Genomic DNA, 15,128 nt, shown 5'->3' on the forward strand with positions numbered 1-15,128 from the left:
AGTAGTCAAACTAGCTCACAGCAGTCTATCATTGGATCTGGCCATCGTCATGGCATTGGCTTATGGGATTTTGTAGTTCATACAAGCAATAGCCAGTGTTTTAGAGTGTGCCGTTCACCAATCCAAGGATTATATAAGGTTACTTTGTTATTTCATTCAATTGTTCAATGCTCTTCAATAGACAGACAAATGGCTTGTCCTCCGGACAAGACCCCATCCTGTTGACCTGAACTGGGTAACAGCCTTCAGCTGTCGCTCCAGTCTCCAGTGTGCATCAAGAATTCCAGTTTTTTTTTTACATTCCAACATATTAGAGTCCCTTCCAATTCCTCGGGAGGTGTGTCTGACCAGCAGCTATCGTTTATTCAGTTCAGAATCTTTCCCACTTTCTGGGGAAAAAAAGCAGAAGAAAGATGTATGAGTTACGGCCGTCATGTACAGCCATGATGATGATAATATATCCAGGTTTATACTACGATAGGTTAGACTTTGAACATAACACTGGGGGTCACACGCATGGCCCCCAGTTCCATCTCTGTCTCGCTCCCTTCCTTCCAACTCTACGGGTTAGACACCCCTTGAAAGCTTCCCAAGAAAACACTGATTGAATCTGAAGCCTTCAATCCTCACAAAAAGCCTTTTTCAGCTTCACCTTCAAACATAATATATTATTAACAAAAAAATATATATATTGGCTAAACATTATTTTGCTGATACTGATTTTACAGATATTAAAAATGTTAAGTAAATAACAGGCGATACCGATATGATGAACAATGCATTGTTCATCACTGTAGCCTTATGTCTCTCTGTCTCTCTCCCTCTCTCTCACCTGCAGCTCTACATGATCATGGCTCTGATGGCTGCTTTGCTGATGCGGCTGCGATGTCTCCTCCTGCGTCGGGGCAGCGCTGGGCGGAACGGTAGCACGCGGGTGGTGGAGGACCGGCTGGGATCCGCCGTCGTCGTCGTGACAACTTGGAGAGAAACAAAGGCACAGAGGAAGGTATAGGATTAAGTACAAAAGAAGACAAACACGACTCGTGCCCCGATGACCTTAAAAGCTGCAATCCGGAACTTATTTGAACCTGCTGAACCCTATAGTGCCCCTATTCTGGGGCGTACAGCCTACATCTAGAGATCTGAGGTATAGAGGGAAAAACTGAGGGGGCTTAGGGCCGATTCATACTCCTATTTTAGAGCCGAATAAAAGTCGGTTCGGCTCTGTAGAGCCTACAATTTGACGTCATTTGAGGTTCGGGGGGGGGGGGGGGGGGCGGGTACCGTCCTAAAGTCGGCTCTTCGGTGCTACTGAAAATTTCTGACGAGCCGAAATCATTTCGGCACTACAGCGCCGAAACAGCGGTAAAATTGGAGTATGAATCGGCCCTTAGAGTTGGAGACTTACAGATCCCTGGTGGACTCCGATCAATGATGTATATGAGGCTTCATTTAAGGCTTCATTTCAAAGATTCAAACATCTTCACATTAATTTAAATAAATAAATAGTATAGCCTATAATAAATTAAAAAAATGTGCTTATTTTTGAGGAATTTCCACCCGCCACACTCAAAAGTATGAATGAATGATTGTATTTTAAAGAACAATATTATTTCCAGTGCCAACATGCTGCTGATAAACTATACCACACACTGTACCACATACTGTAATGTATATAAGACGGTTCAGATACAGTTTATTAGTCTAATTCTCAAACTAAAGAGTGGAGGGCAAGAGAAAGAGAGAGGAGAGAATAAACAGAAGACAGACTTGAATATTTAAGTATAGAGAGTATAGTCTATAGAGTATATTAACCCATTCTGACCTGAGATCAGATTCATACGAGGTTTCCACCGGTCACACACTGGTCTGATTAACCCATTCTGACCTGAGATCAGATTCTAAAAATGTCAGTCGTTCTTCGATTTTTCAAAAATAGCAGACCTACAAGCTCGTAGCGCGCCACTCGGTGGCGCGCTACGAGCTTGTAGATCTGCTATTTTTCAATAGCTAAAGCATAACATGATGCTAACACCAAAACGGGTTCCCGTTCAGAATGGGTTAATACGATATAATCTGCAGAGTTGAGCTCCCTACTTTTCCAGTGAAACATTCAGACCTTCTTACTGAACTCATTTATTTATTTATTTCAATTCAATTCATTGTGAAAATGTGCGTCCAGGGGCGGGGCTAAAGAAAACCTCCTTATTGTTTCTAATGTTGGCAGGTAACAGTGTCTGTCTATACTCTATACCATCACATGTGCGAGTTTGTAAAACTTTGTGACAGAGAAAGGTCCAGTTCCCAAGGATCTGGGAGACAATAGCAGGACACATACAGTAGAGTACGGTGTAGTACAGTAGCTCACACTAGACGGGAACAGTGGCCTGTTCTCCTGGCTTTTCCCACTGACTCATGCACTCCACAAATGGGTCTCTGCGGTTATGATGCTCACACAAACGCACTCTCTCTGTCTCTCTCTCGCGCGCGCAAGCTAAATGCCCTGCATGGCATGGCCATCAATCCTGCATTAAAGGTGTGTAGAGAGTGGGAGCCATTACAGAGGCCCCCAGAGCCTGCATATAATAACCTGCAGTAATAGTGCAATAAGATAGCCCAAATAATTCAAAACAGCCACAGTACATCACTCTCTCACACGCACGCACGCATGAATGTACGCACGCACGCACGCACGCACGCACGCACGCAAGGTCGATAACACTTTAACCCATTCTGACCGGGAACTCATTTTGGTGTCAGCATCATGTTATGCTTTAGCTATTGAAAAATAGCAGATCTACAAGCTCGTAGCGCGCCACTCGGTGGCGCGCTACGAGCTTGTAGATCTGCTATTTTTGAAAAATCGAAGAACGACTGACATTTTTATAGAATCTGATCTCAGGTCAGAATGGGTTAATCAGACCCAGTGTGTGTCCAGTGGAAACCTGGTATGAATCTGATCTCAGGTCAGAATGGGTTAAGCCTAAGCTTGTGCGACAAAGCATAAATGAGGCTTTATTCTCCCGTTCAGTACCTGATTTGTGCGCCGTGGTCTCTGGCTTTGGCCGGTGCTGAGGATGAGGATGAGGATGATGGGGGTGAAGGTGAGGCTCCCTCTGTACGACCTCTAGAAGCTTCTGTCTCCTCTCCAGCTCCGTCAGAGGACACTCCGCCCCGGACGTTTCACAGTCTTTATCCCTTTTCTGATTGGTCAGCTCCGTCGCCGCCACCGCTGTGTCACCACTGTTGGCTGACCCCGCCTCCTCCCTCTCCTTCCCCGACTCGTGATTGGCTACTTTGGTCTCTGTCCGTGTTTGATTTTTGACCTCGTCAGTAGCCTTTTGGCCGTCGCCCCCCGCTGATAACTCTCTCTGATTGGTCGGTTCGGGGGAGGCGGTGGTGGTCCTCTGTTTGGGTTTGTTGTTGTGATTGGGCGCGAGCGTGGCGGGGCCACCACCGCTGGGCAGAGAGGCGCTGTCGGACTGCGGACCGTTGAGTCTGTACTGCGTCCTCAGCTCCCGGTCGCCCACCGCCGCCCCGCCGCCGTTATACTGCGGATATGCTTGGTGTGAATAATGCTGCCGATACTGATACTGCTGTTGATAATGCTGCTGCTTTTGTTGTTCATATTGTTGTTGTTGTTGTTGTTGTTGTTGTTGTTGCTGATATAACTGCTGCTGCCTTTGCGTATGTTCTAGATGCCGCTGCTCTGCCGCGCCGGGCGTGGCGTGCGCCCCGCCGTCCTCCTTGCTGCCGTCGTAGCCGCTGCCGTGTCCGTGTCCTTCCCTGGGCGGCGGCGGCTGCTGCGTGCCCCCGTCCGTGGCGGCCTGGTCCGCCAGCGGGCTGTGCTGTGCGTGCGTCAGGGTGTGCAGGGCGTGCGTGGCGGAGGCCGGTGCGGCAGGGTGATGGGTCCGGGGCTGCGTCCAGTGCGGCTGCGGCTGCGGCTGCGTGTGCGCCAGCTGCGTGTACCTCCCCGTCTGCCACTCGTAGCCCTGCTGGTTGCGCTTAAGGTCGTCGTGGCGATGGAGGTCGGCCTTGGAGGCGTGGCTCTTCTGGGGGGGCGGAGCCGGGTGGTGGGTTCGTGGCAGGTGAGGGGGGGAGGAGGAGGAGGGGGGCGACGGGGGCTGCTGAGGCTGAGGGCGAGGGGGGTTGGCGTTGGCCGTGGCGGGGGAGCGAGGGGACGTGGAGGCCTGGCACCTGCAGCCGGCGTGGTCCTCCACCGGGATGGTGGCTTTCTCGTAGTGGGCGTTCTTGTTGATGTACTGGATCTTTATCACCTGGAGGACAAACGCACAGCCGTTACGTCACGGGTCAGCCGCTATACTGCACTGAGTGATATCTCTTGGTTTGAAAGAAAAGGTTATTTGCTAAAGTGAGAAAGGTCTTATATATTTTGCGAAAGTAATCACTGCTAAAGTGTTTGTTCAGTAACAGAGGGTCTCCTCGTCTCTCCAGCTCTATACTAAACAGAGTACCCAAAGACGCTTTACATGGGGGGGGGGCAGAGGTATAGCAAAGGATAAAATGAAAACAAACTTTATTAGAAGATAACTAAACACACACAACAGCTGTGTGCTGTACCTGTAGGTAGCGTGTGCTTTGTGTACCTGTAGGTAGCGTGTATATGTAGCGTGTAGGCGTAGCGTGTGTATACCTGTAGGTAGCGTGTGCTGGTGACGGTGGGGACGCACTGCAGCGTGCGCGTGTTGCAGCAGCCCGAGCAGCGCTGCACCTCCACGCACGGCGGCCACAGCAGGAAGTTGGCGTTCCGGCGGTCCAGCATGGCGCGCGTCACCTCCATCACCTCCGTGCGCACCTTGCACACCGCCTGCTGCGCCGGCTGGGCCTCCGCTGGGGGGGGAGGAGGGGGAGGAGGAGGGGGAGGGGGAGGAGGTGGAGAGGGAAACATATGTTAGTTAGTTAGTTAGTTTCATTTATTGTCCACGTGTGGAAATTCGTCTTCGGTCTCAAACATTAAAAAACAAACGGTTACAACAACAGCAACAACACTTAACACAATTATTTTCTCATGGCAAAAAAGTGCAGGACAACACAGTGGCAGATACATTGGAAAAACAAACAAATCTAGCGAGACATGGTATCATTTAGTGCCTTAATGGCATTTGGTATGAAAGAATTTTTTTAAATGTTACGGTTAGCTCTTGGTACTTTGTACCGTCTACCAGAGGGAAGTAGTTGGAACTCCCTGCAGAGTGGATGAGAGGAGGTCGTTTGCTATCTTGATAGCTTTTTTACGAAGTACCTCCTTGTAAATACAGCCTAATTGTTGCTGTCTCTTCCCAATGATTTTTGAGGCTAGGTTTACTATTCGCTGCAGCTTGCTTCTTCCTTTTACATTTAAATTGCCAAACCACATTGCCATGTTAAATGTCAAGATTCCCTCAATCAGGTTTTTATAGACTGTTTCCATAATATGCTTGCTCACTCTAAAGGAGTTGAGCTTGCGTAGTAGGTGGAGGCGTTGGTTACAAGTTTTAAAAATCTGGTCAGTATTTTCACTGAAAAAAACTGACTGAGATATGAAAGCTACATTCATCCGTGACGGATATTACAGGGAATCTGGCACCGACTGACTGAGAGGATATAATTATAACATCCTGAATTAATAGGTATGGACATTGATGTTGGAGACATGAACAGAGATGGTTGAGAAGACACTGCTGAGCAGAAAGTGAGTTGCACAGAAACATAGACATAAAGGCTTTGTGGGGAAATCAATTATTCACTAAAAAAAATAAGCTTTAAGCTTGCTTAACTCTACCCTCACTCTAACACCAATCCTAAGTATACCCCAATCTAAAACATGTACCCCTAACTCAAACAATTTTACTGACTGACTGTTTGACGATCCCCACAAAGACAGTAAAACACGGTACTATACACACACACACGCGCGCGTGCATGCGTGTGCGCACAGACACACACACACACACACACACACACACACACACACACACACACAGCATGCTGTTTGTTAAACTTACTAAGGCTTCTAGTGTATCGGCCATGGGTGTGCTCTTCTTCTTCTTCTTCTTCTTCTGCGGGAGGGGAAGAGAAACGGTGAGAGAGGGAGAGAGAGAGAGAGAGAGAGAGAGACAGGGAGGGAGAGAGAGAGAGAGAGAGAGACAGGGAGAGAGAGAGAGACAGGGGGAGAGAGAGAGAGAGAGAGAGAGAGAGAGAGAGAGTGATCATTCACATTTCGTCTCTACACACTGTACACCAGGGGTGCCAACACTTTTTTGTCTTGAGAGCTACTTTCAAAATGCTTGGAAATACATAAGACTCACTTGGAATGGGAAATAGAGTGGGGTTCAAATGGATTTGGTAGGGTTTCCTTGTATACAACTTTGTAATGCTATACTGATATATTTGTGCAACACTCTTGAAAACAACAGTATTGCATTGTGGGTTTGAGCTGACAGACCCTTTTTTATGTCAATGCCAATTGATAGATTATATATATTTTAGGGGCATGTCATGTGGTCTACACAGCACAACCTTTGTGGTCTACCTGCCGTACGCAGTCATTTACACGCACATAGACAAGTACTCATAGTCACTGTGAAGGTTCTGAATATGACACATTATAGTAATATAGTACATCAACCCAGAGCCAATGTGTTTCAACACAGGACACATTTTCTATACATTCTCCAGTTAAATTGAACAGAACAGAATCTTAACCGCTTGAACCCTCTATAACATCCCTGTTCTGGGGGGAACATTCAGCGAAAACAGCAGATCTACAAGTTGCATTGAGACGTGTTGTTGAGACAGAGTTTGTAGATCGGAAGTTAGAGAGAGTATAGAATCCAGTCAACTAAGTATTAGTTTACCGAGTATAGAGGGTGGTTATGGTTAGTAATATTGTAATGTAATATTTCCCAGCTATTGCCTAATAAAACTTCACACGTCAGCTTTGAGTGAGCTCTTCTCTGGGTGATGACAGCCATTTGTAAAACATGTACGGCCGTCTGTAGTCAGCCTCATTGTTCATGGCACAAAGGAAGCCCCCCCCGTGCTAAAACAATTACTGCTATTTTCTGCTGCAATTCGTCTCAGGGCTGTCTAGAATGCTGCTGAAGAGAGATATGAGTAACTTGCGCGTGTGCATGTGAATGTGTGCATGCGCTCACGCATACACGCTCACATGTCGTATATTTCATATAGCCTGTTATTAGATGCCTATGCCGATGTGCTTTAAGATAAAAAATGACTTGTTTTCGTGTGCGTCTACTCTATGGTGCGCGTGTGTTATTCTAACGGTCCAGATTTGCGCCACAGTTGTCCTCTTTTTTTCAGTAAACTATACGCCTGCGACTGCATGTGTTCGTGTCTGTCTAGACGTTCTGTAAGCTTTTGTTCCCTTCCTTCTCTTTGACATGTTTCCTTGTGACCATTTAAAGCAAGTTGAGACATTCTAAAAATAACGGATTTCAACCAAACACCAAAAAAAGCTTTTATAAAGACTATAAAAACAATCCAATTCTTTCGTGAACCCTCGGAGCAGGTTTTCGTGACAACTTTCACAAAATAATGACCTGTGTTTATTTAAACCAGATTTATGTGTTATTTAATGAATTGTTTGTCTACAGGAGGGGGAGAGGGTATCTGTTTCTTAAAGAAAAAGAATGACTTAACCTTGAAATAACCTGACAAGATGTGTCTGCAGTGTCAGTGCGGGCGGGCGTGTGTGTGTGCGTGCGTGAGTGAGAGCGTGCGTGTGTGCATGCATGCGTTTGTGAGTGAGTGTGTGTGTGTGTGTGTGTGTGTGTGTGTACGCGTGCATGCGTGTGCCCCTTGCGTCCATGCGTGTGAGTGAGTGAGAAAGATAGAGAGAGAGAGAAATGAGAGGTTAGCGGGGGGGGGGGGGGTGGGCGTACGTTAAGGGGTGTTCTGTCACTCATATCCACATTTCAAAGCCATGGGAGGAATCCAGTGCAGGAGAACAATGCGGTGGCCTTGTGTTGGTAAAGTGACTCATGTCTTTCTCTCTCTGTGATTGGTCGAGCACTCGGCAAGGTCACTGCTACTGTATTCTCTCTCTCTCCCGGTCCCTCTCTCTCTCTATGTCTCTCTACCCTCTGGTCTCCCTCCGACCCCTCATCTGTCCCTCCTTTCCTCATGCTACTTTCTCGTGTAATAATTGCCTTAACCATATGAACCCTAGCGTCCCTGTTCTGGCATGTCATCACAGGCCAACCGGACATATTAGGTGATAATAGACAAAGAGATTTGAGTGTAGAGGAGAAACGAGCGTAGACCCCCGGGGGAATCCACTCATCTACGATACATATACATATACACTGTATCTCCATATAGGGTCTAGGTCCACTCATCTACGATACATTATATACTGTATCTCCATATAGGGTCTAGGTCCACTCATCTACGATACATTATATACTGTATCTCCATATAGGGTCTAGGTCCACTCATCTACAATACATTATATACTGTTTCTCCATATAGGGTCTAGGTCCACTCATCTACGATACATTATATACTGTATCTCCATATAGGGTCTAGGTCCACTCATCTACAATACATTATATACTGTATCTCCATATAGGGTCTAGGTCCACTCATCTACAATACATATATACTGTATCTCCATATAGGGTCTAGGTCCACTCATCTACAATACATTATATACTGTATCTCCATATAGGTCTAGGTCCACTCATCTACAATACATTATATACTGTATCTCCATATAGGTTTAGGTCCACTCATCTACAATACATATACACTGTATCTCCATATAGGGTCTAGGTCCACTCATCTACAATACATTAATACTGTTTCTCCATATATGGTCTAGGTCCACTCATCTACAATACATATACACTGTATCTCCATATAGGGTCTAGGTCCACTCATCTACAATACATTATATACTGTTTCTCCATATAGGGTCTAGGTCCACTCATCTACAATACATTATATACTGTTTCTCCATATAGGGTCTAGGTCCACTCATCTACAATACATATACACTGTATCTCCATATAGGGTCTAGGTCCACTCATCTACAATACATTATATACTGTTTCTCCATATAGGGTCTAGGTCCACTCATCTACAATACATATACACTGTATCTCATATAGGGTCTAGGTCCACTCATCTACAATACATATACACTGTATCTCCATATAGGGTCTAGGTCCACTCATCTACAATACATTATATACTGTATCTCCATATAGGGTCTAGGTCCACTCATCTACAATACATATACACTGTATCTCCATATAGGGTCTAGGTCCACTCATCTACAATACATTATATACTGTTCTCCATATAGGGTCTAGGTCCACTCATCTACAATACATTATATACTGTATCTCCATATAGGGTCTAGGTCCACTCATCTACAATACATTATATACTGTTTCTCCATATAGGGTTTAGGTCCACTCATCTACAATACATTATATACTGTATCTCCATATAGGGTCTAGGTCCACTCATCTACAATACAAATACACTGTATCTCCATATAGGGTTTAGGTCCACTCATCTACAATACATTATATACTGTATCTCCATATAGGGTCTAGGTCCACTCATCTACAATACATTATATACTGTTTCTCCATATAGGGTCTAGGTCACTCATCTACAATACATATACACTGTATCTCCATATAGGGTCTAGGTCCACTCATCTACAATACATATACACTGTATCTCCATATAGGGTCTAGGTCCACTCATCTACAATACATTATATACTGTATCTCCATATAGGGTCTAGGTCCACTCATCTACAATACATTATACACTGTATCTCCATATGGGTCTAGGTCCACTCATCTACAATACATTATATACTGTATCTCATATAGGGTCTAGGTCCACTCATCTACAATACATTATATACTGTATCTCCATATAGGGTCTAGGTCCACTCATCTACAATACATTATATACTGTATCTCCATATAGGGTCTAGGTCCACTCATCTACAATACATTATATACTGTATCTCCATATAGGGTTTAGGTCACTCATCTACAATACATATACACTGTATCTCCATATAGGGTTTAGGTCCACTCATCTACAATACATTATATACTGTATCTCCATATAGGGTTTAGGTCCACTCATCTACAATACAAATACACTGTATCTCCATATAGGGTTAGGTCCACTCATCTACAATACATTATATACTGTATCTCCATATAGGGTCTAGGTCCACTCATCTACAATACATTATATACTGTATCTCCATATAGGGTCTAGGTCCACTCATCTACAATACATTATATACTGTATCTCCATATAGGGTCTAGGTCCACTCATCTACAATACATTATATACTGTATCTCCATATAGGGTCTAGGTCCACTCATCTACAATACATTATATACTGTTTCTCCATATAGGGTCTAGGTCCACTCATCTACAATACATTATATACTGTTTCTCCATATAGGGTCTAGGTCCACTCATCTACAATACATTATATACTGTTTCTCCATATAGGGTCTAGGTCCACTCATCTACAATACATTATATACTGTTTCTCCATATAGGGTCTAGGTCCACTCATCTACAATACATTATACACTGTTTCTCATATAGGGTCTAGGTCCACTCATCTACAATACATTATACACTGTATCTCCATATAGGGTCTAGGTCCACTCATCTACAATACATTATATACTGTTTCTCCATATAGGGTCTAGGTCCACTCATCTACAATACATTATATACTGTTTCTCCATATAGGGTCTAGGTCCACTCATCTACAATACATTATATACTGTTTCTCCATATAGGGTCTAGGTCCACTCATCTACAATACATTATATACTGTTTCTCCATATAGGGTCTAGGTCCACTCATCTACAATACATTATATACTGTTTCTCCATATAGGGTCTAGGTCCACTCATCTACAATACATTATATACTGTTTCTCCATATAGGGTCTAGGTCCACTCATCTACAATACATTATATACTGTTTCTCCATATAGGGTCTAGGTCCACTCATCTACAATACATTATATACTGTTTCTCCATATAGGGTCTAGGTCCACTCATCTACAATACATTATATACTGTTTCTCATATAGGGTCTAGGTCCACTCATCTACAATACATTATATACCTGTTTCTCCATATAGGGTCTAGGTCCACTCATCTACAATACATTATATACTGTTTCTCCATATAGGGTCTAGGTCCACTCATCTACAATACATATACACTGTATCTCCATATAGGGTCTAGGTCCACTCATCTACAATACATATACACTGTATCTCCATATAGGGTCTAGGTCCACTCATCTACAATACATTATATACTGTATCTCCATATAGGTCTAGGTCCACTCATCTACAATACATTATATACTGTATCTCCATATAGGGTCTAGTCCACTCATCTACAATACATATACACTGTATCTCCATATAGGGTCTAGGTTAGTGATGCACCGAATATTCGGCAGCAGAAAATATTCGGCAGAAAATGGCTAAAAATGCATTTTCGGCCTATTCGGTTTCGGCCCAATAGGCAGAAAATATATCACCGAATAGTTTATGCAATGAATGCATTCAAAGAGCTGAATACATGTTTTATGGACCCATAATAGTGATTATTACCGTATTTAAGTTAAGTTTTGCCATAACCATTTATTTTGCCATAAATTAGGTAGCTTTAAGGCACGGCCAATGACCGCTATGGTAGGAAAAAACACTAAGACATCTCTCTCTCTCTCTCTCTCTCTCTGTCTCTCCAACGCACGCACGAGCACACACACACACACACACACACACACACACACACACACACACACACACACACACACACACACACACACACACACACACACACACACACACTTGGAGATTCCTGTCTGTCCAGAGCCTGCAAGACACACCTGCACATGCTCACCTCCTCCACGTCTGCCTCTCGTTATTACTGTCCCTGGCCTGTGCCCCGTTAGTCTGCATTGTGTGCGTGTGTGTGTGTGTGTGTGTGTGTGTGTGTGTGTGTGTGTGTGTGTGTGTGTGTGTGTGTGTGACTGTGTGTGTGTGTGTGTGTGTGTGTGTGTGTGTGTGTGTGTGTGTGTGCGTGCGTGGAGGTGGTTGGTTTACCTGTGTAGTCTGGCTCCTGCTGCAGCAGCTGTTTCAGGTCTTCTACAGACGAGATGGGGCTGTTCTTCAGCAGGTCTACTAACGAAGGAGGGATGGGGTCGCCCTGCAAGAGAAACAACGTTTACATTTAAAAATAACACCATTTGAAGCAGGTCTTAATGTACAGGAGAAGACTATACTGTAATCAGACCAGTCAAACCACAGGATTACATCAATCAACAAAATGGTATAAAAAAAAGACCATATAGCGAATAGAGAGAGGGAGAGAGAGAGAGAGAGAGAGAGAGAGAGAGAGAGAGAGAGAGAGAGAGAGAGAGAGAGAGAGAGAGAGAGAGAGAGAGAGAGAGAGAGAGAGAGAGAGAGAGAGAGAGAGAGAGGTATAACTGTTGGCTATTACTAGTGGGATAGAATAACAGGGTCTACAATGAGAGATTGATTATTAGCAGCTATTCTAATATGACTTTCTTTTGCAAAGATAACATCAGTAGACCTGAGAAGTACAGTAGCTGAGAGCCATGTACACAGTAGGAGAAAATAATACATGAGTTCACATTAAAAGTCCCACAATCTGTCTTCAGTCGTCCTAAATTAATATTTATGTATAACAACAGTTCAGTCAGTGGGTTTCTCTCTATTCAGAGTCTATTTGTTCCCAACTTTCATTCTAAAAACAGGAAGCGAAAGAGACAGAACGCAATGAAAGAAAATACAAATCAATCAATCAGCAAAGCTGCAGAGAGAGAGAGTTAGATGTGGGTTAACCCATTCTGACCTGAGATCAGATTCATACGAGGTTTCCACTGGACACACACTGGTCTGATTTAACGCATTCTGACCTGAGATCAGATTCTAAAAATGTCAGTCGTTCTTCGATTTTCAAAAATAGCAGACCTACAAGCTCGTAGCGCGCCACTCGGTGGCGCGCTATGAGCTTGTAGATCTGCTGTTTTTCAATAGCTAAAGCATAACATGATGCCGACACCAAAATAGGTTCCCGTTCAGAATGGGTTAATACCTCATCCATCCCACCATGACTTAACACATGCTCATTTTCACTTCCTCCTGGGCAGGAAACGGTGGCTGTGATCGGTGTTTGTTATTGTGGTTGTCACTCTCTCTCCCTGTCTGTTTATCCCCAAACACTGCTGTTGTTTTCCAATGTAACACACAAACACGAGCGTGCACGGACACACACACACGCACGCACACACACACACACACACACACACATACACACACACACACACTGACACAGGCCATGCGGAACACGGTCAGGAAGTATGATTTAATGTCTCTCTCTCTCTCTCTATCACTGTGTAATTCAGTTCAAATTAGCGTCATTGTTGTGAAACTTGAGAGAAAAGTACTGGAAAGATAAACGATAACTAGATTTCCATTAACTCCACCTTGTGTCAATGTTGTGCATGTTTGTGCTACGTTTACCTATCTGTCTTTATCTCTGTTTGTCTCTGACTCTGGTTTTATACGTTCCCCTACCTACCGTATCTGTCTTTATCTCTGTTTGTCTCTGACTCTGGTTTTACGTTCCCCTACCTATCTGTCTTTATCTCTTGTTTGTCTCTGACTCTGGTTTTACGTTCCCCTACCTATCTGTCTTTATCTCTGTTTGTCTCTGACTCTGGTTTTACGTTCCCCTACCTATCTGTCTTTATCTCTGTTTGTCTCTGACTCTCATGGCATTACGGATTTCTGTTGATATCAACATCAAACATGACTGAGAGTTGCATGTCAGTTTGTTTCACGAAGTCGGCTGTATAGTTTTGTAGTTTTGTAGTCTGCTACATATTGTATCTCCTGTTGGCTGTAGTTTTGTAGGGGGGCTGCCCTAAGGTTCGACCTCCCGTTAGTTCGACCGCGTTGCTCCGTGCTTGCGGTTAGGTTTAGGTTAGAGTTAGAGATAGGGTAGTAATGGTCGATCTATCGGGAGGTCGAACAATGACGTTTTGTAGTCTACAACATATTGTATCTCCTGTTGGCTGTAGTTTTGTAGTCTACTACATATTGTATCTCCTGTTGGCTGTAGTTTTGTAGTCTACAACATATTGTATCTCCTGTTGGCTGTAGTTTTGTAGTCTACAACATATTGTATCTCCTGTTGGCTGTAGTTTTGTAGTCTACAACATATTGTATCTCCTGTTGGCTGTAGTTTTGTAGTCTACTACATATTGTATCTCCTGTTGGCTGTAGTTTTGTAGTCTACTACATATTGTATCTCCTGTTGGCTGTAGTTTTGTAGTCTACAACATATTGTATCTCCTGTTGGCTGTAGTTTTGTAGTCTACTACATATTGTATCTCCTGCCAACGAGCCTCTGCCTGTTTCAATTGACAATAGAAACAATGCCCCAGCGATACAGATAATGCAAGTATTCGCGAGGAAGACTTTCTAATGTACTGCAGTGTAGGAACAAACACAATTTATTATTCCTCGTCTAGACTAGAGATTATTCAAAATTGGGGAAAGAATTATTTTCTTTTTCCACATTTTGACCAGCAGAGTCAGGCATCATTTAAGCTTTGAATTTGGAAATTATGAAGTTATCGATTATGTGAAGAGCCTAATAATTTAACATAACTGATGTTCAAGTGAAAAATACACCATATCATGTTTTTCCACTTGAAATATCAGGTTATTTTTCGAGTGCCGGAGATGCTGGGGGGCAGGTTCAAACATTTTCTCTTTGACGCAATTATTGGTCAGAGCTACTGTCAGTCAAAGGTCTCAAGCATTGAATGTCACTGTACCAAAGCCCGCCCCATATTGCATACCGTGTCCCGATTGGCCACACCAGTTCTCTGGTGTGGGAAATGGGCGTACAATTGAGCCTCTCTGCCTGCTCGTTGCTTTAGTCTGTGCAACCCTCTCTGACTGCTCGTTGCTTTAGTCTGTGCAACCCTCTCTGCCTGCTCGTTGGTTTAGTCTGTGCAACCCTCTCTGCCTGCTCGTGCGTGCGTGCGTC

The 15,128-nt window shown here is 43.9% G+C and overlaps 1 protein-coding gene across 4 annotated transcripts in view; it reads right to left on the bottom strand.

Moving 5' to 3' along the window:
• Positions 1–253: 253 nt before the first annotated feature.
• The window catches only part of LOC308313499 (uncharacterized protein), a 24,050-nt gene continuing 9,175 nt past the window's right edge, over positions 254–15,128 (bottom strand). For 3 of the 4 annotated variants that reach the window (XM_080760649.1, XM_080760648.1, XM_080760651.1), the window contains 6 exons: positions 12,149–12,251; positions 6,006–6,059; positions 4,655–4,851; positions 3,035–4,277; positions 833–977; positions 254–389 (listed from right to left, as the gene is read on the bottom strand). In XM_080760649.1, coding sequence (XP_080616775.1) covers positions 841–977; positions 3,035–4,277; positions 4,655–4,851; positions 6,006–6,059; positions 12,149–12,251 — 1,734 coding nt within the window. In that variant the 3' untranslated portion in view covers positions 254–389; positions 833–840. The remainder of the gene's footprint in view (positions 390–832; positions 978–3,034; positions 4,278–4,654; positions 4,852–6,005; positions 6,060–12,148; positions 12,252–15,128) is intronic. The other variant, XM_080760650.1, reaches the window with a different exon arrangement.

This window comes from Protomyctophum bolini, assembly GCF_963924005.1.
Source record: "Protomyctophum bolini genome assembly, chromosome: 3".
NCBI classification, from domain to species: domain Eukaryota; kingdom Metazoa; phylum Chordata; class Actinopteri; order Myctophiformes; family Myctophidae; genus Protomyctophum; species Protomyctophum bolini.